The 27449-nt window shown below is 34.1% G+C and overlaps 1 protein-coding gene across 4 annotated transcripts in view; it reads left to right on the top strand.

Moving 5' to 3' along the window:
* Positions 1 to 425: 425 nt before the first annotated feature.
* The window catches only part of LOC126881246 (uncharacterized), an 88432-nt gene continuing 61408 nt past the window's right edge, over positions 426 to 27449 (top strand). For 3 of the 4 annotated variants that reach the window (XM_050645398.1, XM_050645395.1, XM_050645396.1), the window contains exons 1-2: positions 426 to 633; positions 11409 to 11540. In XM_050645398.1, the coding sequence (XP_050501355.1) occupies positions 529 to 633; positions 11409 to 11540 (237 nt within the window). In that variant the 5' untranslated portion in view covers positions 426 to 528. Of the gene's footprint in view, positions 634 to 11408; positions 11541 to 25831; positions 26085 to 27449 lie in introns of all 4 variants that reach the window. The other variant, XM_050645397.1, reaches the window with a different exon arrangement.

Here is a 27449-nt window from a genome sequence, read left to right as displayed (position 1 = left end):
AATGCTTTTTGAATACATTAATTTTTTTCGAATCCTGAAAAAACTAATAAATATTTTTGAAAAAATTAAACGTAGAATAAAAGATTACATTATTACCGAGGGAAGAAAGTTCTTTAGAATAAACAAAAAGTTTCTTTTGAATAAGATATTTGAAATTAAAAATCACACTCAATTTTCAATGCTTAAACTAATTCTATTATTTTTACTTATTATTAATTTTTTTTTCAGTGATATTATTAAGGATTAGTTATTGAGACTTCATTAGTTGAGGTTTTTCTGTCTGTTAGGATTGTATCTTTAAAATCTCATGTCGCATTTTTTTCACGGGCAGTGTGATTAAAACGCAATTATGTTAATTTGAAGGTTACGAATCACCGGTTGTTGATCAAGTTTGTGTTTTCCCAAACAAACATTCCCGCATATTATTATTATTTTTTTTAAATAGGAATTATAGGTAAAACCATCTTAGTTATAGTAAAATAGATTTTGTATTCAGTTGTGTTTCTAAAGTTAACTGAATTAGATTGAATGAATGAAACTAGAATAAAAATGGAATATCTTGTATCATATTTGCTAATAAGCCTGATGTTTTTTGTCAGTTTAAATAAATGTGAGTCGCCATGGCCGGCAGGTGTAAGTATTAATTTAATACAATTTCTAACTATTTCTGTCAATGCAGATAAAAAGTTCATTCATCGGAAAAGTAAATTATAAATCAGAAACAATTTTTCTTCTTTTTCATGTGCCTTGTCCGTTGCGGAAGTTGGCTATCATCATAGCAATTTTATGTTTGTTTCCGGCGTTTCTGAATAACTGGATCGATGTTAGTCCAAACCATTGGCGTAAGTTTTGACGCCATTAGTGTCTTCTTTTTCCGGGTCCGCGTTTGTTCTCTATTTAACCCTGTATCATATCTCATAACACGACCGATGTATTCAAGTTTCCGTTTCTTAATTGCGAAAGAAATTTCTTTTTCTTTTTCCATTAGGCGCAATATCTCTACGTTGGTGGTGTGAGTCGTCCAGGATATATTGAGGATACGTCGGTACACCCACATTTCGAATGCTTCTAGCTTTTTCTTTAGTGTTTTCGTTATTGTCCAGGCCTCTGCGCCATACAACAAGACTGGAAATACATAGCATTTTAGCAGGCGTATTTTTAGTGGGAGAGATATGTCGCAATGGGTGAATATATTATGTCTCATGTTGTTAAATGTTGTTCTGGTCTTTTCAACTCTAGATCTTATTTCGGCTGTTAGATCCCATTTCGAAAAAAAAAACTTTATTTTTTTTGTTTTTTGTGTGTTTTTTGTGTTAATAATTTATTTCACTATACAATATTCTTAGTCGTTAACCTGATGCAGGTATCGTGATATCAAGAAGCCATTAGCTAATTTTTCCAATGTTGCCCCATGTCCTTCAATCTTCTGATATTCTGGTATATTCTGACAATGGAGCGCCAATACTAGCAACAATAATATGGTCCGTGTATCGTGTGGAAGTTCTACTTCGACGTCTCTTCCTTTCTACATTGCCCTGAATGGTCAGTTTTTCAAGACCATTTCTTCGAAGCACATGTCCAAAACAGTCTAATATTTTTGTTCTGATATTTGTGTTCTTAGCCTTTTCTTTACGTTTACCTGGTTTAGTATAGGTATAGATTCATTTGTCCTTCGGGCCACCCATGGTATTCTCAACATTCATCTGCAGTAGCATATCTCAAATATACCTATGATCGTTTTATTTTTTTTTTCATAAGGGTCCAGAATTCCGATACATAAGTGAAAACTGGAAAAACTAGATTTCTTACCTCATTTTTGTACCGATAGATATTTCATGGCTTTTCCAATTTTTTCTTAATGTTAACATAGAGCTATTTAGCACAATCCAGTTGTTAGTTATTAAAAAGCCCAGATACACTTATCTACAACAGCGATTTTGTTTATCATAGTTAGATATATTATAAGTTTGTGACTTTTTAAGCCTGGATCCCGCGTACCAAAAAAAAGTTGATTAGTAGCACGTTGAAAATTAGTTAATAGCTTAACGGTGTCTAGTCTGACAAATTGTGATGTATGGGAACACTGGAACAGGTGAAGTTTTAATTGTGGAACGGGTTAAAAATTTGGAATGTCAGACTGCGAAAACGTTCCATGTATTTTGTCGGATAGAAGTTCCAATTGATTTGTTACCATTTCATTAAACTCTCATTTGACAATCAGACTGGTATTTATCACCAACTGGGCATTTTAATAAGTCCAACACGAAGAACATGTCAAATGACAGGAATTATATTGGTAAAAAATAGCAGTCTCATTTTTTTATGAGAGTTTAATGAGACGATAACAAATCAGTTGGAAATTCTGTCCGACGAAATGCATGGGGCGTTTTCGTAATCTGACGTTCCAATTTTTAAACTGTTCCACAATTAATACTTCCCCTGTTCCAGTGTTCCCGTACATAAAAGTTTGTCTGACTAGACACCGTTAAGCTATTAACAAATTTTCAGCTTGCTATTAATCAAATTTTTTTTGGTACGCGGGATCCGGGCCTATATAGACAGTATGTAGGTAGATAGGTAATAGTTATTTATGCACCAAGTCAGTAAAGTGACTCTTTATCGAACGACTCTGATATTACGAGCAGAGGGAGCGAAGCGACCGAGGCGAGTAACAGACGAGTTCGATAAAGAGTCTTTACTGACGTGGTGCATACAAAATTTTATCGCCAATCATAAAAAACATTAACACTTACTTAATACTTACTTAATTACATCCTTCTAATGACAAAAGAGTGTGTGTACTTTGTACGCACGTAAGAAGTTATACTTATATTATGATGATTTCAACGAAATAAATATTAAAACAATTTAATTGTATTTTTATTTAAATAACTAATTTTCTTAAAATAATATCTACCAAAAATTAAAAAATCGTTAAAAGTTACGTCATTTATGAACTGTATATCCTTGCGCAGTTGCAATCTAAATAAATATATTTACTAACAAATTATCAATAAATATCTATCACGTCCTATATATAATCGAATTAACAAAAAAACAATTTCACACATTATTTGCATTAGTCGGTAGTACCTAACTTAAAAGATTTAAGAATTTTATAAATTTTAGACGTAATAAAAATTTTGTATGACAATGACAGTAATTACAAAATGCCTTTGCATTATGGGCGGTTTCGATGTTTAATCGATAGTTGTTGTCAATATTGAATACCTAATTACTAAATTTGTAAAGTTTTGATTTATTTTGTATGAATATAATTGCAAAATAATACAGAATTTCACTTTTTGACATAAATTTAATTAATAATAACTTAAATTTTGTATAATATTTTTATTAATTAAAGTAAATACATTTTAAGTTCACACAAATAAATAATCGATTACTGCCATTGACCACTTACATTCAATCTTGGTTAATTTGATTAATCGCGGCAGGTAAAGTCAAATTCTTCTTTCAGTACAATAAAGTGTTACTTTACTGCCGCAAATGAGGGCGAATGAGTACAATAATGAATGACTTTAGTGACGGTTGGCGATAAATTATATTTTTTTGAAAATTATTTTCTTCTAATGTAAAATAATACTTGAAATAGTCGGTTCAGGCACAACTGTCTAGTATATCATTTTAGTAATTATTTTTTTGCGAAGTGACATTTTGACTGACAAGACGTGGCTGCAAATTATTATACAACCAAGCATACGTGCTCATAACCAATATTAAGAGTAAACAACACAAATAATATGAATCTTACACCAATCAATAATTATTTATTTACACCAATATAATGTATTGATAACAAAAAATGAGAAAATAGGGAACTTACATAAAATTTTTAATTCGAAAAATATTGTTCTGAGGCTATTTCTTTGTGGCATTTTTGTAATTAACTATTCGAATTTAGAAATAAGTAAGCCACAATTTAACTTGAAAAAAATAATTTTATTATTAACGTTTCGACTTCCACTTATATCCATATCCTTATATCCTTATATCCATATCAAATAAAAACAAATTGTTTATATCTTTCGTTTGGCCCCTGAAGACGATTAAAATCGAGAGAAAATTCAAATTAACGCGGCCAGCCCAAAACGCGGCCTTATTGATCGTGACGCCATCGTAATGTTTAAACTCAGCGCCATTGATAGTTGTAATCATTGTATGGTGTATTTCAGTTTTATAAATCTTTAGATAGTTGCTGTGAACTATATATTTCATAATAGTTGAGTGCTTTGGTTAAGACAATTTTTTTTTAAATGACCTAGGATGGTTATTCTAAAGGGCAGTCTGATAAATTACGCATTGTAAATATGTTTATGGTGGCCAGGTGGCCACTTATTTTCAAAAGGAAAATAAAATAATATAATATAATAATAATTATAAATTTAATATTAAATTATTATTTTTATCTTACATCTATCTACATTCTGTATTCAAAAGTTCTATGTTCTTTTTGTTCAAAACATACTTGATTTATTAAAAAACACTATTAAGCAAGCATATTATATTACATTCAAACAACAGATACCTACTTACATTAGAATTAGCTTCGCATCCATGAAGACCTTGGGAATGAACTAAAATGTCTTTAATGTCCTTTGTAACCACTTTATTAAACTCCGTTTGTTATCGACTGGTAATCTAATAAGTATTTTATTGCGGGTTTCAATGGTTTTAATTGAACAGAATGGTGCTAAACAACACTTTCATAGTATTTACTTTTATTTTCTTTAGTAAAAACACACACACAATTCAATATTGTTTCTTCAAAAACTTTGTTAGACTCCAAAGTAAACAAAATTGTATGTAATTTTAAATAAGACATACAAAATATGATAATATGACGTCACAAGAGTTCGCGCGTTTTTTAGATCGTTTGAAATGATTTAAATACATAGAAGATTTCAGATTTGTACATCTAAGTTATTATGAGATTTTGAGGGATGAAATTTTGGAAATCTTATTTTTAAACGAAACTGAACATTACAAAATAAAAATATTTTGAGGAAATAAATTCCACAAAATGGCATGAGTTTAGTATAGACTTCCACTATTTCCAATAATTCTTCTTTTTAGTGAAAGAGTAAGTTTATTTTGAGCTGTTAATAATGGGAGGTAGGCATTTTTGTGTTGTATGTTTCCTACTTTGAAGCTGTCAAAATGCGTCTGAGTTGAGGGAACGAGGTTTATATAGATTATTTCATTCATAGAGATTCTGACCAAGAGAATACTAGCCTAATAAAATAAAAAAAAAGTCAAAATGTAAATTCGTACAGGTTAAAACAAATTTTATATCAAAGTTTAGGTGGGTACAAAAGATATTTTCAAGAAAGTATCCAAATCATACAAGGGGATCATTGTTTAAATAATTAAAAAGGGGTCATTTTTGCAAAAAAAAAATATTTTTTTAACTGTTGCGGTAAATCACTTATTAATGAAGGTCTATGGAATTTTTTTTGCAAAGCTGAAGGGTAAATCTTTCACATAAGACTTACTAAATTAAATTTGACCCCCTATTTATTTAAATAATTGTATATAAAACTTTAAAAACAAATTTGCAAAAAATTATTTTTAGCGTTTTAAATAAGCACTATAAAATATCTTATTTTACAGACTAAATTGCGATATATTACCAGTATTAAGCAAAAAAAAAATTGGTCAAAAAATATTTAATATTTTTTGAGATATTGAATTTGTTTATTAAATGTTACTATATTTTCAATTGCAAAAACGCGGTTGTTGCCAAAGAAATATTCACCTGATTAAGATATCATTATTTTTATTTTTATGTACATTTTTGATAAATGTATTGATAAATTCAAATTTCAATTAAACTCCCCCCTAAAATGGCATTTGAATATTATTCAAATTTGTTTATAATTTGTTTTTTTAATAACGTCGCAAGGATTAAGTATTTTCAAAATGCCGTTTCGATAATTGGGTTCCTGGGAATTCTTTACTAATTAACAAAAATTTTTTGTCGTTTTTCTTCTTCTTTTTTTTTCTTGGAGTTATATTACTACGGGCCCTTTTAGGGTTAAATTTTATTAAGAATGTCGAATCTCTGAGTTGTAGATTCTAGACCTAAAAATATTAAGATTTAACTAAAATCTCTTAAATAAAATGTGGCTACTTACTGAGTTACAGGGTGTTTTATGTAAAAATTTAAAAATTATTGTTACCAAGTATTTTAAAACTATTTGACGTATCATACTTGGCAGAAAGTGTGGCTATTATACACCCTACCAAATTGTGATTAATAAACGTTTCTAGCTAGTGCCAGAGGCGTGCGACAGGGGATAGTGAATGATTGACCCTTTCCAAATTCTACGCCACTGAGTGAATTACTATTGTAGCGAAATTTTTCGATTCTCCAATACTTTGTGTGTAAATAACTTTATTGGTATCGATAAAGTCATCAGTTTGAGAGATATTGTAAGTTTAAAATGAATGAATGAATGAATCAAAATAACTATGCCGTTTCATTTTTAACGTCCAATATCTCGAAAACTAATGACTTAATCGTTACCAGTAAACAGTATATTATTTACATATAAAGTATTGGAGAATCTAAAAATTTCGCTAAAATAGTAATTCCCTCAGTGGCGTAGAATTTGGGAAGGGTCAACCATTAACTGTCCCCTGTCGTACGCCTATGGTGGTAGCTAGAAACTTTTATTTATCACAATTTAGTAGACTGTATAGTACTCACTTTTTCTGTCAAGTATGATAAGGATACGTCAAATAGTTTAAAGGTACTTGGTAAAAATAATTTTTAAATTTTTAAATAAAACACCCTGTAACTCAGTAAGTATTCACATTTTATTTAAGTGATTTTAGACCAATCTTAATATTTTTAGGTCTAGAATCTATAACTTAGAGACTCGAAATTCTTAATGAAACTTAACCCAAAAAGGGCCCGTAGTAATATAATTCCAAGAAAAAAAAAAGAAGAGGAAAAAAAGACAAAAAAATTTGTTAATTAGTGAAAAATTCCCAGGAACCCAATTATCGAAACGGCATTTCAAAATATTTAATCCCCGCGACGCTATTAAAAAAAAACCAATTATAAACAAATTTGAATAATTTTCAAATGCCATTTTAGGGGGAAGTTTAACTGAAATTTGAATTTATCAATACACTTATCGAAAATATACATAAAAATAAAAATAACAAGATTTAATACAGGTTAATATTTCTTTGGCAACAACCGCGTTTTTGCAATTGAAAATAGAGTAATATTTAATAAACAAATTCAATATCTCAAAAAATATTAAATATTTTTGCACCTATTTTTTTTTTATTAATACTGATAACATAGCGCAACTTATCTTGTAAAACAAGATATTTTATAGTGCTTATTTAAAACGCTAAAAATAATTTTTTGTAAATTTGTTTTTAAAGTTTTATGTATAATTATTTAAATAAATAGGGGGCCAAATTTAATTTAGTAAGTCTTATGTGAAATATTTACCCTTCAACTTTAAATAAAATAATCCGATAGACCTTCATTAGGAATTGGATGACCTCAGCAGTTAAAAAAGTAATTTTTATGCAAAAATGACCCATTTTTAATTATTTAAACAATGATCCCCTTGTATGATTTGGATACTTTCTTGAAAATATCTTTTGTACCCACCTAAACTTTGATATAAAATTTGTTTCAATCTGTACGAATTTCCATTTTGATTTACATATAGTGTAATTTTATTTTACTAGACTATACTACAAGAATAAAAATAACGTCAGATGCTCTTCGTTGCTACGCAAAAATACATTCATAGACATTAATGACAATTAATGATTTACAACTTGTCACAGAGAATACCAAGAAACAGGTTTAGCAAATATTCAGGCGAATATATCAATTAGTGGAGTCACTGAAGGTTTTCACCTCCGATTTCGTTGAACCTTCATCGATTTTCATGAAAATTGGTAAGTAGTTAGAAGATACTTCAAGGAACAAAGGTGACATGATGTTAACTTGCGATTTTACCCTGGGGGTGGTTGCTACCCCTTCTCGGGGGTGAAATTTTTTATTAAAAATAATACCAGAAATCGATAGAGGGCAACTTCTAAGCAAAATTTATTATATAAAGTTATTAACATAAATCAATACTTTTTGAGTTATTAAATATCAAAGATTTTATTTTTTCTTAAAAAAATGCATGTTTTAAAGCTGTTTTTCACGTATTACTCAAAAACTATAAGCTTTTGTAAAAAAGCTATTATTACCAAAATTAAAGATAATAAAAAATTTAATACACTCCCTACTTAAAGAACTAAATTATTGTTATTTTAAAGTGAGTTATGGGCAATTTAATGTATATTTTTTTCGACGAATACTCAAATCTAGTAAGTATTCAAGCTTACATAACGGGAAAACGATGCATTTTATAGAATATACTTGTTAAGCACTTGTCAAAGTACTTCGGAATACCTATCAAATGAGCTTCAGTAGAAGTTAATAGCATCAAGATTAAGCAAGTTATGATGAAAATAAGAGAACCCTTTCGATTTTTTTAGGAAAAAGTTAAAAACTAAACATACGCCATTTCCGCAAAAATTAAAATTTGTAGTAATCCTCACAAGAATTTCTTTATGTTATCATAGTTAATTATTTCAACAAATTTGACCGGTTTAGAATGCATATTTTTGAAAAAAAGGTATAATTTAACAAATCAGAATTTTTAGAATTATCGTACTTTTCATTTTCTTTTGATAATAACTCCAAAAATACTCAATATACGTAAAAAATGATAAATAACTAAATTTTAGTTTTTTCTATAGCAAATACTTTACCTATTTTACTATTTTCGTAGAGTAAAAAATAACCGAGATAGAAACGTTTAAAATTTCAATTTTGCTGCGAGAACCATGTAACCGGGGCCATTTAACCTTTTATTTTTAAAAAAGTAAGAGGTATAAATGACTATTTTGACGTTTTTTAATAGCTCTTGGAACAAAATTTTAACCAGTTATTAGATGAACTTGCTACTTTAAAATTTAACGGAGTTATTTACAAAAAAACAATAACATTTTTTAGAAAATTTTTTAAAAGATACATTTTGAAACATTTTTGGTGCATAAACTTTAATGCTATCAACTTGTTCGAGCACTTATTTGATAGATAGTTCAATGAGCTTTGACAAATGTTTAATAAGTTTATTTTATAAAATGCATCATTTTCCCGGTATTTAAGCTTGAATACTTAGATTTGGGTACTTGACGAAAGAAATATACATTCAATTACCTATAACTCACTTTCAGTTAACATTAAAAGGTTTTTCTAGAAAGAAATTTATTTGATATTTTATTAGCCTCAATTTTAACAATAATAACTTTTTTGTAAAAACTTATAGTTTTTGAGTTATTTATGAAAAATCGGTTAAAGACATGCATTTTTCTCACGAAAAATTAAAATCTTTGATCTTTAATAACTCAAAAAGTTTTGATTTATTTTAATAACTTTATATAACAAATTTTGCTTATAATTTGTAGCTCTATCGAATTGGGGGTTTTTTTATAGCTTTTTTTCTATTCGAAATGTCGAATAAAGGCCTCCCCCATTTCTCGCCATGCATCTCTGTTGTGTGTGAGGCGTTTCCACATTGGTCCTGTGACTCTTCTGATGTCATCGCTCCAGCGCATTTGAGGTCTTCCTCTTGGTCTCTTCGCTTCGTACGGTCGCCAGTTTGCAACTTCCTTGCTCCATCTACCATTTTCGAGACGTTCGTTGTGTCCAGCCCATTTCCATTTTAATTTAGCCGCTTGTTCCACGGCATCCCTTACTTTTGTTTTGTTTCGGGTTGCTTAGTTTGTTTGCCGATCTATGAGTGAGATACCAAGCATCTGTCGTTCCATGGCTCTTTGAGTTTTTCTAATCTTGGGGTTATTTTTTATAAAATAATTTTCACCCGCGAGGAGGGGTGGCATCCACCACAAGGGTAAAAGCGCAAGTTGGCACCATGTCACCTTTGTTCCTTGAGATATCCTCTAACCACTCACCAATTTTCGTGCAAATCGATGGAGGTTCAACGAAATCGGAGGTAATAGCTCATATTCACCTTCAGTGACTGCACTAAATAGAATATTAGTTAAAATTATTTAAAACGATACTTTTATTCATGAAATAATCTTACTGAATTATTCTCGAGCTCTTAATTATCGATTTGTTTTGCCCTCGTGACACTTTGACATAATTTCACTCACTTTCGGGTCGTGAAACTAAAACTATCAAAGTGCCACTCGGGATATAAATCGATAATTTTAGAGCTCTAGTGTAATTACTATACTGAATTCTCTCAGCCGAGATTCATTTTGACAAATTCGGAATAGGAAACATACAACACAAAAAGTCCTACCTAACACTATTAACTGCTCAAATCAACTTAATCTTTCATTAAAAAAAGAAGAATTATTGGAAATAGAGAGAGTGTATACTAAACTCATAAAATGTTGTGGAATTAATTTTTTCAAAATATTTTTATTTTGTACAATAAATAATTTTTTCATTTGTTATCAATACATTATAATGGCGTAAATGAATAAAAATATTGATTGTCGTAAGGTTTATGTTATTTATGTCTTTACTATAGTAATAATATTAGCTAGGAGCAGGTATATTTAGTTATGTAGTATTTTCAGTCACGTCCAGCAACCTAACTTCTCAAAAAAGAAATTACTAACATCGCTAGATAGTTGTGTCTCAGCTTAGCGAATCGACTTTACTGAAAATTGATGAAAAATCTATAAGCTCCGTGACATCAATCAACTACTTTTGAGATCCAGTGCAATCGAATAGTGTAAATGATCAAATTCGTTATACATATGAGATCTGATATACCCTTTATATACCGATTAACACTCAATTTTACATAATATTCTAAAATATATTTTATCTACTCTATCTCATATTATGTATAAGTGTTTAGTTTGTGAAAACTGTCATTATAGATTGCAGTGCGTGAAGGATTTAAAGTGTGCGTGAAGTAACAATGTATTTTAATTGGGATTTACTTTTTCGCACTGTTTTTTGGCACACTTTAATATAATCAAATATCCTTAACTTTTGCGTTGTCATGGTGATGACATGTTAGCAATAAATTACAACAAAAGTTTTGACACTTTTGTGGTTTGAAAGAGGTTAGAATTTTTAAATGTCAAAGTTCTAAAAATTGTAAAATAGAAATGAATTTCAGTGACGAAGAGTTACAGTTTTTTAATTTGTTTATCGTGGATAAAATATTGTATGAAACTGTGCGTGAAGTACTTTTTGCGAACTTACGCGATGTATACCACTCGCTCCACTGTCGCTCGTGCTCTAAACATCGCGTGCGTTCGCAAAAAGCATACTTCAGGAACTGTTTTATAAATAACTATTATTTCAGATAAACGCCACTGTTTACTATGAAACAGGCTGCCCTTATGACAAAAGTTTTATTGAACAACAGTTAAATCCCATCCTAGAGGGAAATCTATCCAATTATGTCAATTTACAATTATTATCTTTCGATTCAAAGGTAAGTTTTTTTTTACAAATTAATAATATCTATCTAAAAATATTTTTTATTATATTTTACTATTACTATTATGTTACATTAGGGATAGATAGGAAACACTATTAAAATACAACATGATACAAAAGTATGGAATAAATTCATTTTTTCGAGAATGGGAGATTTTGAAGAGAAATACCGAAACAGGTCGATTTTATTTTTAAATCAGGATTTTTTGACAGATATATCATACTAGTGACGTCATCCATCTGGGCATGATGACGTAATTGATAATTTTTTTAAATGAGAATAGCGGTCCTGTGACAGTTCATTTGAAAGGTTACTCAACTCTCTTTTCAGAAATATAAACGTTACCATAATTATTCATACAGGGTGGCCAAACAAATAATTTTTGAATTCAATTAATTCACACAAAATGAAGAATACATTATGTAATTTATTTAATTCAAAATAAACTTTACTGCTGTCAGAAAACAGAAAAAAAGTGTTTATAATAAACATTGCATTTCGCCTTAATTAGATGTTCAAATTGACAAGGGCAGGTGGGTGGCAGCTTGAGCATTTAATTTGAGCTAAAAACAATGTTCATTTGTCGAATAAATATTGAATAAACATCTGAATAGATAATTGAATAACCTTTTAAATGGGTTATCACAGGACCTATTCTCATTTTAAAAAATTATTGATTACGTCATCACACCCAGATGGATGACGTCACTAATATGATATAAATGACAAAAAATCATAATTTTAAAATAAATATAGATCTGTTTCGGGATTTCTCTTCAAATCTCCCATTCTCGAAAAAAAAATGAATTTATTCCATAATTTTCTTAATAAAAGTCTTCTAGTCGCCTTTACAGCGATCTAAAGGGCTAACCAAAATTATATACCTACTTAGTTAAGTATGATGGAAAAGTATGTAATACATTCATTATTTCAAAAACAGTTTTAAGAATGAAGAATTTTTACGGGGATATAAGCACAATTTTAGTTTAAAATAAGTTTATTTTAACGTTTCGATTTTCACTTCGGAAATTGGTGATATTTCCTGTTTATTGCTCTTGCCACATTAATTTCGTGGCTTTTATGTTATGGGATAATGACTCAACTATGTTAATGAATGATTTAGATTAAAAAAAAAAAGTGAATAACCATTTTCAATTTCGTTGCAAAACGAAAATACAGCCGAACCATATTCCAGTCTTATCAGAGAGTGCAGCAAGCACCTCTACCGGTTTCGAAACTTATTAGTCTCTCATCAGGAGGCACATATGCTGCTCTCCCCGATCCAACCAAAACAAGCCCCAGCGTGCAGTCCCGGATTGCAACGAACGAAATGGCATAGATGCCCTAGCGGCATCTGCTAGCAAAAGACTAAGTTTTCACTCTAATGGCATATAAAACAACATAAGGCTATTCCACACCCCATCAGAATGAAAACAATTAAGTTCTCGTTGAAACTTTACCGCGCTGAGCAGATGGACGTGAATTGTAAATTTTAGAATTCCCTCATCTTCCTTAGTCTCAGCATCCGTATGGCTTGCAAATTGTAGAAGCCTCGGAGGTGTAACCAGAGAAGGTTCCCATTGTTTTCATCCTGGTGGGGTGTGGAATAGCATTATGTTGTTTTATATGCCATTAGAGTGAAAACTTAGTCTTTTTGCTAGCAGTTGCCGCTAGGGCATCTATGCCATTTCGTTCGTTGAAATCCGGGACTGCACGCTGGGGCTTGTTTTGGTTGGATCGGGGAGAGCAGCATATGTGCCTCCTGATGAGAGACTAATAAGTTTCGAAACCGGTAGAGGTGCTTGCTGCACTCTCTGATTGGACTGGAATATGGTTCGGCTGCATTTTCGTTTTGCAACGAAATTGAAAATGGTTATTCATTTTTGATTTAACATTTACCCTGATTGGGGTACGAAGGGAACCATTCTCGTTGGAACTTTACCGCGCTGAGTAGATGGGACGTGAATTGTAAATTGTAGAATTCCCTCATCTTCCTTAGTCTCAGCATCCGTATGGCTTTCAAATTGTAGAAGCCTCGGAGGTGTAACCAGAGAAGGTTCCCATTATTTTCATTCTGGTGGGGTGTGGAATAGCATTATGTTGTTTTATATGCCATTTGAGTGAAAACTTAGTCGATTTAGATTTAAATCGCATATATACATAAATATATACGCCATTCCCTGCTCGTATGGCCGAGCAGGGGATGGCTATGGTCATTTATTCGTCTAGTTCGTTCTGTTAAGAGCGAGGCCACATTAGTCTGTTGCGCTGCGTTGCGTTGCGATGTCACAACGGAACAACGCATCGGAACGAGGCCCCATCAGAGCGTTTCGTTGCGTCGCGTCGTCGCGAGCGATATCTCAACGGATCGACGGACAAAGAGGTGTTCTTCTACGGCAGTGTCATCGCAAGGCAGATGTGGCATACAATGCGTTGTTACGTTGCGACGTCACAACGCAACGCACTAATGGGGCCTCGCCCTAAGCTGTGCGCTTATCTTCTTATAACTGGAAAGCAAGGCCCAACAAAGAGTCAGTGTGAGGCCCCATTAGTGCGCTGCGCTGCGACGTCGCAACGTAACAATGTATTGTATGCCACACCTGCCTTGCGATGACACTGCCAACGAAGAACACTTCTTTGTCCATCGATCCGTTAAAATATCGCTCGCGACGACGCGATGCAACGTACTGATGATGCCTCGTCCCGATGCGTTGTTATGTGGCGACATCGTAACGCAACAATGGGCCTCGTCCCGATGCGTTGTAGCAACGCAATGCAGCTCAACGCACTAAGAGCGAGGTCCCATTAGTGCATTGCGCTGCGTTGCGTTGTGATGTCGCAACGGAACAACGCATTGGGACGAGGCCCATAGGTGCGTTGCGCTGCGTCGCGTCGATCAGTTGCGATGTTTCAACGGATCGACGGACAGGGGTGTCCTTCGATGACAGTGTCATCGCAAGACAGGTGTGGCATACAATGCGTTGTTCCGTTGCGACGTCGCAACGCAACGCACTAATGGTGCCTCGCCCTAAATGTATTTAACTCTTGTTTGATTCAGTAGACCGAAAAGCACTTTACCGAACCCTCACTAGACCGAACAGTAGGAGACCGAAAAGCAGGAGACCGGAAAGCATTAGGTACATAATACCGGGTGCTCAAACAGGATTGTAATCTGAGCAAGGGTAACATCAACCACCTCGCACCCTTTAGCCATGCTTAGGACTCGCAGCACAAAGTACTGGCGAGTTTAGAGGTTGTTTTTTGCTTTGTTTTTTGTTTATTTTTTGTTTTTTATTTATTTTTGGTTTATTTTTTATTTATTATGTACAATACTAAAAATCAAATACTAAAAATAGCTTAGAGGTTGTTTTTTGCTTTGTTTCTTGTTTATTTTTTCGTTTTTATTTGTTTTTTTTATTTATTATGTACAATAATAAAAACAATACTAAAAATTAAACTTATCCCCCTTAAGCAATTAAGTATGTTACCATTAACATCAAAGTTACCGACGGGGCGCTTTAATCTGTCAGCAGAATCTCTGTATTTTTGCTGGCTTGTGGATGGTTTGTTCGCCAGCTAAATAGCTATTGTTCTATTCTTAGTTCGTTCAAACTGTGTTCTCTCTGCAGTGTTTCAAAATATTTCCAAATACTTGGATGATTTACACAAATTTGGTTCTGAAAACCATAATTTAGTGCAATCTTTTTTAATTTATGTACCATTTCGGTCTAATGCTGTTCGGTCTAGTGAGGTTTCGGTAAAGCGATTTTCGGTCTAATGCTTTCGGTCTGATTTCGGTCTAATTGTCGTGTACCCTCATTTATTACACTGTCTATTTTATAAGTGTTCCTTAATTACTCCCAAACGTGGCAGGTATATTATTTTCTTGATAGACAGACTGCTAGAGCTATTGTTCGTAGCATTCTTGGGTTAGCTCCTCATCTGGATTAATTCTGGACAATTACCCGAATAGACAATTGGCAGATAAACAATTGCCCGAAAAGAGAATTGACCGAAAAATATATTTAAATAGTTGTTATTGCTTTATATATATTTCCTAATTTCCTATACCGGGTGGTGAATTAGAAAACGGCCCATAGGAAACTCAATGTAAAATTCTAAACTGTCGAATTCCTGCTTCCCTAATTATTTTACATCAAAAGACATTAGAAACTATTTGTAGAGGATTGAAATCTGTATTGAAAACAACTGTTAAAATTGTTTTACGAATTAAACATATTCCAAAATTTTGTAGCCCAAAATTAGGCCACACACAGTGCAATAATGTGTCACAATGAACTTATTTCTTTTTTCGCATTTTTGAACAGTCAATATTTTTATTTTATCATTTATTGTTTAAAAACAGTACAGTTGATAAGATACCCTCAGTTGCGGAGAAAGTATTAATAATAAAGATTTTTTATTGAGCACTGTCAGTTAAATAGTAACGTGTGGCCTAACGTTTACACACATACCTACTGGGGCAAAAAAAATCATATTTTTCAAAATTTTGGAATGCCTTTAAATCTTATAACAATTTTAACTTTTGATTTTAATACAGATTTCAATTCTCTACAAATATTCTCTCATGACTTTTGATGTAAAATAATTAGGGAAGCAGGAATTCAACAGTCTAGAATTTTACATTGAGTTTCCTATGGCTCGTTTTACGATTCACCACCCGGTATACTAATACGGTAACTTACATGCTATTTAAATATTTATTACTGCTTAGATTGTGTTCGACCTAGCTATGTCCTTAATTAATCTATTATTATAATATCTATTTTATTCCATGTTCCCTTCACACTTGTGCCGCTGGCCCTGGCGTGTTGAACTTGGAATAAACTTCAAAAGTATGATAAGTGCTATAAGACAAGAATATCCCGACTCAAGACATCGTGGGTGCTTTTTCCATTTCACTAAATGTCCCTTTAGAAGAATCCAGTCAGACGGTTTAAAAGAAGATATGAAACTGATTCAGATTTTGCTTTAAAGCACCAATTATTGGCAGCCTTAGCATTCGTTCCTACTACAGACGTAGTGGAGGCATTTGAAACGATTTGGCAGCAAGATCTGTTGACAGCAGAAGCCCAGTCAGTAATTGATTATTTTGAAGATATCTGGATCGCGCGTCCACAAAGAGGGAGACAATGTCGTTTGACCTTATTTTCACATGATCTGTGAAATTGTTATGACGGGGTCCAAGAAAGTTTACCAAAAACAAACAATTCCATAGAAGGATGGCATCGAGGGTTTGAACAACAGATTTTCGCAGATCATCCAAACGTTCGTAGATTTATTAAAGGCATTGAGCTGGAGCAGAGCTTACATGAACTTCAAATTGAACAGTATATAGGAGGCTTGGAAGGCCCTTCTACACGTAAAAAATACAGAGATTGTGCAGAGCGGTTTGCATGTCCGGTAAACAATTACGACCATGCGAACACTTACGAATTGCGGGGAATAGCACATAATTTATCGTATTAGTATATAGGAAATACATATAAAGGTCATGTGCATAAATAAATTTTAAAAAATCAATAAAAATTAAAATAAGTATAAACAAAATTTAAAAAAATAAAAAATTAAAAAAAAATAACAAAAAATAAAATAAACTGTAAAAATTATTAAAAAAAATTAAAAATCTCGAATAAATGACAAATTGGATGTTTATACCAAGTTCTAAACACGTCAGCGGTACGCTGCCTGTCCTAAGCCTGAGTAAAGTGTGAAGGTAACATGGAATAAAAAATATGTATTATAATAATAAATCAATTAACGAGATAGCTAGGTCGAACACAATCTAAGCAGTAATATAAAGCCATAAGTATTTAAATATATTTTTCGGTCAATTCTCTTTTCGGGCAATTGTTTATCAGCCAATTGTCTATTCGGGCAATTGTCCATTGGGGCAATTGTCCATTCGGGGAATTGTCCATTCGGGGAATTATCTTTCGGGAAACTGTTTTCGGGCAATTGTCCGGGACCCACTAGAATAGGCGGTTGCAAGGTCATCAGGTATTTTGATGGTATTCAGGCGGTATTTTTGACGTCTTACGGATTGGTTGACTACTAGATTAAATGGTGAAGAATACTGACAAAAGTACTCTTGGACACGGCACCTACTTGATTTCCCCTAGATCTCAACATGTAAATTTAAGTTTCACGATGAGAAATAATTATTGGTAGTAGATATTCTTAGATTATTCTAAATGATCAAGAGAAACATCGAGCTATTATTCAGATCAATAGTTTAAGTTGGTCCTAAAGACAATCCCGGATTTTTTTGTGACTTCGATGAAGGTTAAAAATGGTCCTAATAATTTTCAATTCGGTCTCTACAGAGAGAACTACCTATTATACGTACCTGATAAAGTCGATGCAAAAATAGATCGTTTCATTCTAGAATATATCTTATTCGAAGAAGTTGAAGACAGCTTATGTTTAAGGATGATTGGGGATTGATTCTAACTAATAATGAATACAACCTTGATATTATTAACGGTAATCGTTAAGATTAACATTAATACTTCTTCTGCTTCTTCTTCTTCTTATTTTTCTTTTATGTAGTGTAATGAGTGGTTCTTCTAAGGACGACAGACTCAGTAAAACACAAGTTAAAATAAAATTAAAGATAATTATATACAGTTTAAAACAAATAAAATAAAATATAACTCCGTCTTCTGCAAAGGAAAAACAATATTAAACTTTCTTACAGTTATCCGATGATAATAGCAACATTAAAATAATACGATAAACAGTATATTTATATACAATAACAATCTCGCTACGTTAAATCAACAATGCTCGTTCAATACGCGAGCAGCAGCTGTTGAGCCATGGTTAGTTCAATTCGCTAGCCATGACTGATTTTCTCATTCTCCTAGCTCGCCTTAAATATGCTCTCGATGCCCTCTCCTTCGGTTCCCCCCGTGGTGCTTTGCGCCAACGCTGACACTCCTCCGGTCGTCTCTGGTAAGGCAGCTCATCGCTTGTCGAGGTATCATATCGTTACACCCCCTTCTCTTTGGAAAACAAAAAAAATGTAGCATACATTTTTTTGTGCCGTGTGTGCAACACGGCTTGGACGCATCAACGGTGTGGTCTTGGTTGGTTTTTCCTTACTTAGTAAACTGGTCCTGGATGGCTGTCAAGAAGATGCATCCCTGTGTAGATCTTGGGCGTGGTCCCTTTATATCCATTGGGACAGTGTGCCAAGGCTTTTCTACAGCAAATGGTCAAATTCTTCCTGCTGGCTGCATCTGCGACGGTTTACTCTTAAGGCATGTACTTTCTGTCGGTTTTCTTTTCGCAAACTGGTCTGGGATGATTGTCAAGATGTTTCCTTCTGTAGATCTTGTTCGTGGTCCCCTCAAATCCATTGGGACAGTTTACCAAGGTTTTTCTACAGCAGATGGTCACATTTTTCTTGCTGGTTTCATCTTTGACGGTTCCATCAACAATGTCGTTTTCGGTGATTCGTAAATTGATCTAGGATGACTGGCTAGAAGGTGCTTCCTTCTGTAGATCTTGGGCGTGAACCCCTCAACTTCATTGGGACAGTGTGCCAAGGCTTTTCTACAGCAGATGGTCGCATCCTTCCTGCTCGATGCATCGGCGACGTTTATTTTCGGATTATTCTCGGTTTCGTTCATTTTCGGTTCCTTAAGAATCTGAAAACAAAGAAGCTTAATCATCTTTGAACGGATTCTATTTCTATATCCACGACGTGGACCTGTTACTGAGTCTGTGTCTTTATCTGTCGGCATTTTTGGTATTTTCCGGGTAATAAGTAACGACGTTTACTTACGTATATTCTAATTTTTGCTCGGGTGCCATTGTAACGGGTAGTTCTTCTAAGGACGACCGACTCAGTAAAACACAAGTTAAAAATAAAGTAAATATATTAAAGATAATTATATACAGTTTAAAACAAATACAATAAAATATAACTCCGTCTTCTGCAAAGGAAAAACAATATTAAACTTTCTTACAGTTATCCGATGATAATAGCAACATTAAAATAATACGATAAACAGTATATTTATATACAATAACAATCTCGCTACGTTAAATCAACAATGCTCGTTCAATACGCGAGCAGCAGCTGTTGAGCCATGGTTAGTTCAATTCGCTAGCCATGACTGATTTTCTCATTCTCCTAGCTCGCCTTAAATATGCTCTCGATGCCCTCTCCTTCGGTTCCCCCCGTGGTGCTTTGCGCCAACGCTGACACTCCTCCGGTCGTCTCTGGTAAGGCAGCTCATCGCTTGTCGAGGTATCATATCGTTACACCCCCTTCTCTTTGGAAAACAAAAAAAATGTAGCATACATTTTTTTGTGCCGTGTGTGCAACACGGCTTGGACGCATCAACGGTGTGGTCTTGGTTGGTTTTTCCTTACTTAGTAAACTGGTCCTGGATGGCTGTCAAGAAGATGCATCCCTGTGTAGATCTTGGGCGTGGTCCCTTTATATCCATTGGGACAGTGTGCCAAGGCTTTTCTACAGCAAATGGTCAAATTCTTCCTGCTGGCTGCATCTGCGACGGTTTACTCTTAAGGCATGTACTTTCTGTCGGTTTTCTTTTCGCAAACTGGTCTGGGATGATTGTCAAGATGTTTCCTTCTGTAGATCTTGTTCGTGGTCCCCTCAAATCCATTGGGACAGTTTACCAAGGTTTTTCTACAGCAGATGGTCACATTTTTCTTGCTGGTTTCATCTTTGACGGTTCCATCAACAATGTCGTTTTCGGTGATTCGTAAATTGATCTAGGATGACTGGCTAGAAGGTGCTTCCTTCTGTAGATCTTGGGCGTGAACCCCTCAACTTCATTGGGATAGTGTGCCAAGGCTTTTCTACAGCAGATGGTCGCATCCTTCCTGCTCGATGCATCGGCGACGTTTATTTTCGGATTATTCTCGGTTTCGTTCATTTTCGGTTCCTTAAGAATCTGAAAACAAAGAAGCTTAATCATCTTTGAACGGATTCTATTTCTATATCCACGACGTGGACCTGTTACTGAGTCTGTGTCTTTATCTGTCGGCATTTTTGGTATTTTCCGGGTAATAAGTAACGACGTTTACTTACGTATATTCTAATTTTTGCTCGGGTGCCATTGTAACGGGTAGTTCTTCTAAGGACGACCGACTCAGTAAAACACAAGTTAAAAATAAAGTAAATATATTAAAGATAATTATATACAGTTTAAAACAAATACAATAAAATATAACTCCGTCTTCTGCAAAGGAAAAACAATATTAAACTTTCTTACAGTTATCCGATGATAATAGCAACATTAAAATAATACGATAAACAGTATATTTATATACAATAACAATCTCGCTACGTTAAATCAACAATGCTCGTTCAATACGCGAGCAGCAGCTGTTGAGCCATGGTTAGTTCAATTCGCTAGCCATGACTGATTTTCTCATTCTCCTAGCTCGCCTTAAATATGCTCTCGATGCCCTCTCCTTCGGTTCCCCCCGTGGTGCTTTGCGCCAACGCTGACACTCCTCCGGTCGTCTCTGGTAAGGCAGCTCATCGCTTGTCGAGGTATCATATCGTTACACCCCCTTCTCTTTGGAAAACAAAAAAAATGTAGCATACATTTTTTTGTGCCGTGTGTGCAACACGGCTTGGACGCATCAACGGTGTGGTCTTGGTTGGTTTTTCCTTACTTAGTAAACTGGTTGTGACGTTCCGCCCCTTATAGAATCCATTATTGATGGGAAGATATTATTTCATTATTTTTAGAATTATTTTCTTTCAATGGTTATTAAAATATAACATAACACCATCACAGAATTTTAAATGCTTGTGACGTCACATTTTAAGTGTGGCAACATTGGTTTGCTTGCGTTTGACAGCGTATCGATGGGAGAGGGGAATTGAATTGCCCGCGGAGATCGTCAGCCAGCTAACGAGAGGGCATTGGCTTTCTAGAAGTGTGTCGGAGTGGCAGGTCGGTAGCTTGATATTTTACCCACAATTTCAAGATCCAAATTATAATTAAAGATTGAATCCATCCAGCATTAGGGAATATAAAGTTATTAGTGAATACGAAGTTGAAGAATTTGAATGCAGATTTAAAATGAGTTCCGGCCTGCCACCACTATGAAATCATAAAAAAAAAGAAAACCTAAGACCACCAAGGTAGACCACTTCTAGAGAGACGGTCACTAGGAGACCAGCCTGGAAGATCTCCATATCTATCTTTTTCGCCTGTACCTTCAACTGGTTTTTTTTTCCACCTGTTTTCTTGTACCTCCAGCAGGACAGTTGCAAGAGGGAGTTAGCACCCCCTTGTGCTCATTGCATCCCGGTCAATTTGGGGAATACACAGCAAGGAACGCACCGCAAGGAACATTGGAAGATTGTGAAAAGGGGTTTGTGTTGATGAACATTCGGTTTGCTCTAAGTAAAAATTTAGACTGGTTTTTTGTGATTTTCAGGATACTTAGTTTATTCATATAGGTACTTTATAAATTTATTGCACATAACCTTTCCCTTTTCAAGATTTTTATAGTATTACAGAACAGTATAATAATTGATAGCGTTCCCCAAAGCTGCGTAACCTCCATGGTGAGAATCTCTGAGCTCAGATACTTTCCCATACAATAGTGTTGGTACTCTTATATTTTTTTTATTATTCTTTGGCTTGTTTCCCTTTTATATAACTATTTAAACTCCTTTAATTATTTTAGTATATTTTAAATTAAATTTTTCAAATTAACTTCAAATATCATTAAAAATTTCTATTATTCAAATTATTTAACTTTAACTATTAATTTTTATATTAAATTCGAATAAATCCCTAGTACCCATCCCCTCAGGAGGGTACTAGTTTTACTTGCCATTATTATTAAGAACCACGAGTCGGTAAAAGGATCTTTGGTATCCAGAACTCCGTTGGTTCACTTAGGGACTTGGTACCCGTCAACTCATTGAGTTGTACATACATATATTAAATATCTTGTTCATATTATCAGGTAGTATTGAATTAAGTGTACGTATGATATTCGTACCATTGTTATTGGGTGAGGGTAGTTACTGCTAACCAAGTGTAAGTTGTACTTTCTGTATTAGAGGTACCCTTATTCAGATTTTCTAACCTTATTAAGATTATTCTTAGATTATATTTGTAAGGTAATTCTGTAAATGACTTTCACTAGTATTTTTTTTTGTCATGTTAGAGTTACATACTAGTTACTTGTCTTAACTCGGAGATTGTGAAAATCTGGTAGTTACATTCAATAAATATACATTTATTGTGATTTTTTTTTCTTATTACTCCTTTATCTTGATAATATATTTTATAACTTAATAATCTTTAATAACATTTAACCTACTTGTACTACAAATTTAATATACTCTATAGCAGCGTAGAATACCTGGAAGAGGGTTAACCCAGTTATCCTTCTTCTGGCGCCCAAAGATTTATTCTATTTTCATTATATTATTATATTTATCTTATCTACTTTGTGAACAGTGTCTTAATATCTTCTTTTCTAGCCATCATTGTCATTTCCTTTAATTTATTGTCCAGCCAGAAATAGCCGTGCAAATTGGCCGAATCCTTCCTTGAGTGTCAAGTGGCCATTCTCTTGCATATTGAGCTAGCTATTCAAGTTACATCTATCTATTCATAATTTTCCATCTCCAGTCCTATATCAAGTCTATACTCTTTGTCTTTACATCTTCCCATACAAGTACTACTGCGAAGTAGTATTTTAGTTACTTCAGCTTCTTCCAACGTAGAAGCCACACATTTTTGTTCCTTTGGCTACATTAAGTAGATCTTCTTTTTCCTACTTCTGTTGGAGTTTATCACTCTCTGTGCATTCACTCCAACAGAAAATCTCCTTCTAACAGGTTACATGGTCCTGGATGGCTGTCAAGAAGATGCATCCCTGTGTAGATCTTGGGCGTGGTCCCTTTATATCCATTGGGACAGTGTGCCAAGGCTTTTCTACAGCAAATGGTCAAATTCTTCCTGCTGGCTGCATCTGCGACGGTTTACTCTTAAGGCATGTACTTTCTGTCGGTTTTCTTTTCGCAAACTGGTCTGGGATGATTGTCAAGATGTTTCCTTCTGTAGATCTTGTTCGTGGTCCCCTCAAATCCATTGGGACAGTTTACCAAGGTTTTTCTACAGCAGATGGTCACATTTTTCTTGCTGGTTTCATCTTTGACGGTTCCATCAACAATGTCGTTTTCGGTGATTCGTAAATTGATCTAGGATGACTGGCTAGAAGGTGCTTCCTTCTGTAGATCTTGGGCGTGAACCCCTCAACTTCATTGGGACAGTGTGCCAAGGCTTTTCTACAGCAGATGGTCGCATCCTTCCTGCTCGATGCATCGGCGACGTTTATTTTCGGATTATTCTCGGTTTCGTTCATTTTCGGTTCCTTAAGAATCTGAAAACAAAGAAGCTTAATCATCTTTGAACGGATTCTATTTCTATATCCACGACGTGGACCTGTTACTGAGTCTGTGTCTTTATCTGTCGGCATTTTTGGTATTTTCCGGGTAATAAGTAACGACGTTTACTTACGTATATTCTAATTTTTGCTCGGGTGCCATTGTAACGGGTAGTTCTTCTAAGGACGACCGACTCAGTAAAACACAAGTTAAAAATAAAGTAAATATATTAAAGATAATTATATACAGTTTAAAACAAATACAATAAAATATAACTCCGTCTTCTGCAAAGGAAAAACAATATTAAACTTTCTTACAGTTATCCGATGATAATTGAAACATTAAAATAATACGATAAACAGTATATTTATATACAATAACAATCTCGCTACATTAAATCAACATAGTCCTATATTCCGATCCGGAGATCATTCCTCGCTACTACCGCACAGCGATAACGGTCATGGCAAGACTCCACGTCACTACTGTGGCGTCCGCCTAGGCATAGTCCCACCTCACATACGGTGCATCTATTGCCAAGCCAGCTAATGCTCGTTCAATACCAGAGCAGTAGCTGTTGAGCCATGGTTAGTTCAATTCGCTAGCCATGACTGATTTTCTCATTCTCCTAGCTCGCCTTAAATATGCTCTCGATGCTCTCTCCTTCGGTTTCCCCCCAGTGGTGCTATGCGCCAACACTGACACTCCTCCGGTCGTCTCTGGTAAGGCAGCTCATCGCTTGTCGAGGTATCATATCGTTACAATAGGCAGTACTGCCTGTTTCTCTTCAACGGTGCCTTTTATTGTGCCCCTAAATTGTCGATCCATCTTTTCCTTGGGCGTCCTATTATACTTCGTTTGCCTAACGGTGACTTGTCCCTGGCTATTTTTACTACCCTTGATCAGACATCCTGCTTATGTGTTGATTCTACTCTTGTTTTCTGTTCTTTACCCAGTATTTATGTTGTCTACCACACATGTGCGTCTGATTTCCTCACTTCTTATCCTTTCCTGTAGTCCTTTTTCAGCAATCCTTCTCAAGATCTTCATTTCGTTGGTCTCCAGATGTCTTTGTGTTTTTCTTGTGTCTGGTCTTGTTTTAGTCGTGTAAATCATAACTGGCCTAATAACTAACTTATATATTATATTTTTACTCTTGGGTGTTTGTTTTTCCAAATTGTGTCGTTTCACTGGCTTTAATTATTTGGCCTTTACCTCTTCTTCAATATTGTTGTCGGCTGATAAATGAATTCCCAGGTATTTGAAAGTCATTACTTGTTGTATAATTTGATTGTCCAACTCCAATCTAACTGGTTCTTTAGCTATTACCTTTTGTTTTTTGCTGATATTTTCATATTCATTTCTTTTGAGTTAATGTTGAATTCGTACAGTAATCTTTGTAGGTCGTCTTCGCACTCTGCTACTAACACGGTGTCATCAGCGTAACAGAGTATTTTTATCCCTCTATCGCCCATTTTGTACCCTCTTTTTTTCTTCATTTGTTTTATTATTGTATCCACCATTATGTTAAACAGTAGAGGAGTCAGCGAATCTCCTTGCCTGATTCCTGTGTTTGCTTCTGTACTTGGGATGACTACCTGAGTAGCTCGGTAGTCATCACAGCCGGTCAAAAGCCTGGTTAAAAGTGGAGAGTTGATAGGCAAAGTTACTACCTATCGTAAAATGAACCAGTGCTCAAAGAATCAACAGGATGCCTTGGAACGGGACAGATATACAGATGACGAAAACAGAGAGAATCAGAAGAAAGAATAAAAAAACATTAAAACTTAATTTTTTTAATTATGGTATTACTACTAACGGTATCTATACCGGTACTGATCTATTTTGTTGGTTGTAGGGTCAGCCTTACAAACATGGTTGTTTGGGCCCGCGGGATAGACAGTGCTCTGGACAAATTGACTACTCCGATAAATATTTCACACCTATCCCAACCGGAGTTAATGAGTGGTGCTTTAAAGATATGATTTGCATTCTGAGAGAATTAAAAAAGCGATTCGAAAAACAGCCTATTGCTTCTAAAGAAGAGTTTTGCGATCTTTCTGATCTATCCTTTTTCTTTAACCCAACTTTGTGTTGGAATCCTGGTACTGGTAAGTAACCCGATTTGCTAGTATGTAAGTTAAATCCACAGTTGTCTGCGAATACCAAAATTAGATTCTGCTGCTTAGTAGCGTTTTTTTGCTTTTATTTGAAATAGGGTGGAGTAAAGTCTTTAAAGCCTGAAGTGTTCCACATAATTCTGCGGTGTAAACACTATACAGCTTCTAGGTAGTCGGACAGAGCTTATTTCGTCGTCAAGTTGAATACACAGTAAGTACTGACAATAGTCTTCATTCTTGGATGCATCGGTGTATAAAATTTCGTCAAATTGTGTTGAGCTGAGGATGTTTAGAAAGGATTTTTGACGAGTGAGTTTGAGGTTTCTGTTTTATTGAATCTGCATAAATCAGTATTGAGTATTGAAACGTTGTGCACCTATGGGGCAGTTTAACAATTAAAAGACAAGGAAAGCATGATTTCGTAAGGAGCAGGACAATTAGATGAAAATTTGCTAGTTCCAACAGTGGACAGAAAGATTTTAGATGGAACAGACAAATCAATTACTACATACAGAGAGAGTCTGTAATTTGGAATAAATTCAATATCTCAAATACTAATTGTTTTTTTGAAAAATGCTTAGACCCTTCGATTAGCATTTCAAATTGTCCTTTTTGACATATAATAATAATGTATACAGGGTGTCCCAATTTAGAGATATGACGTCATCGTTGATTTTTTTAAATGGCAACACTATCATTTTGATAGCTATTTTGATAGGGTGTGTAAAGTTATATACCACTGCAAAATTTCAAATTTTTATTCCGTACCATTTAGAAGATAATAAAAAATAACAAAGTTATGAAAAACAAGTAATCAAGTAATAATTGAATTCAATTAAGCAAATACTCATAATGTTGCCCTCAATTATTGTCACATTGTCAATGGGCAACGTTATGAGCATTGAGCATCAGCGGCGGATCCAGCATCGTTAAGAGGGGGGGGGGCGATTGGCTAAAATGAAAATCGGATCGAAGAACTAAAAAATACCTGTTCAGTAATATTTAAAAATCTATCGAATGACACTAAACACGACTCCCCCACTCTACCCCCTGGAGATGGGGTGGGGGGTAACTTTAAAATCGTAAATGGAAACCCCCAGTTTTTATTTCAGATTTGAATTCCTTACGTAAAAGTAAGCAACTTTTATTCGAGACATTTTTTCTATTCTATAGAAATAGAATAATATAGAAATAGTCTGTCTCGAGAAATACACTTCCAAATAAAAAACTAAAAAACAGGTGTTTAATATTTTTCAAAAACCTATCGAATGACACCGTGTCGTGTTTGGTGGCATTCGATTCGATAGGATTTTGAAAAATATTCAACTTGTGTTTTTTGATTTTTCATTTGAAAAT

Source organism: Diabrotica virgifera, chromosome 3 (genome assembly GCF_917563875.1).
Source record: "Diabrotica virgifera virgifera chromosome 3, PGI_DIABVI_V3a".
Lineage (NCBI taxonomy): Eukaryota > Metazoa > Arthropoda > Insecta > Coleoptera > Chrysomelidae > Diabrotica > Diabrotica virgifera.
This window is presented reverse-complemented; position numbering and strand designations above follow the sequence as displayed.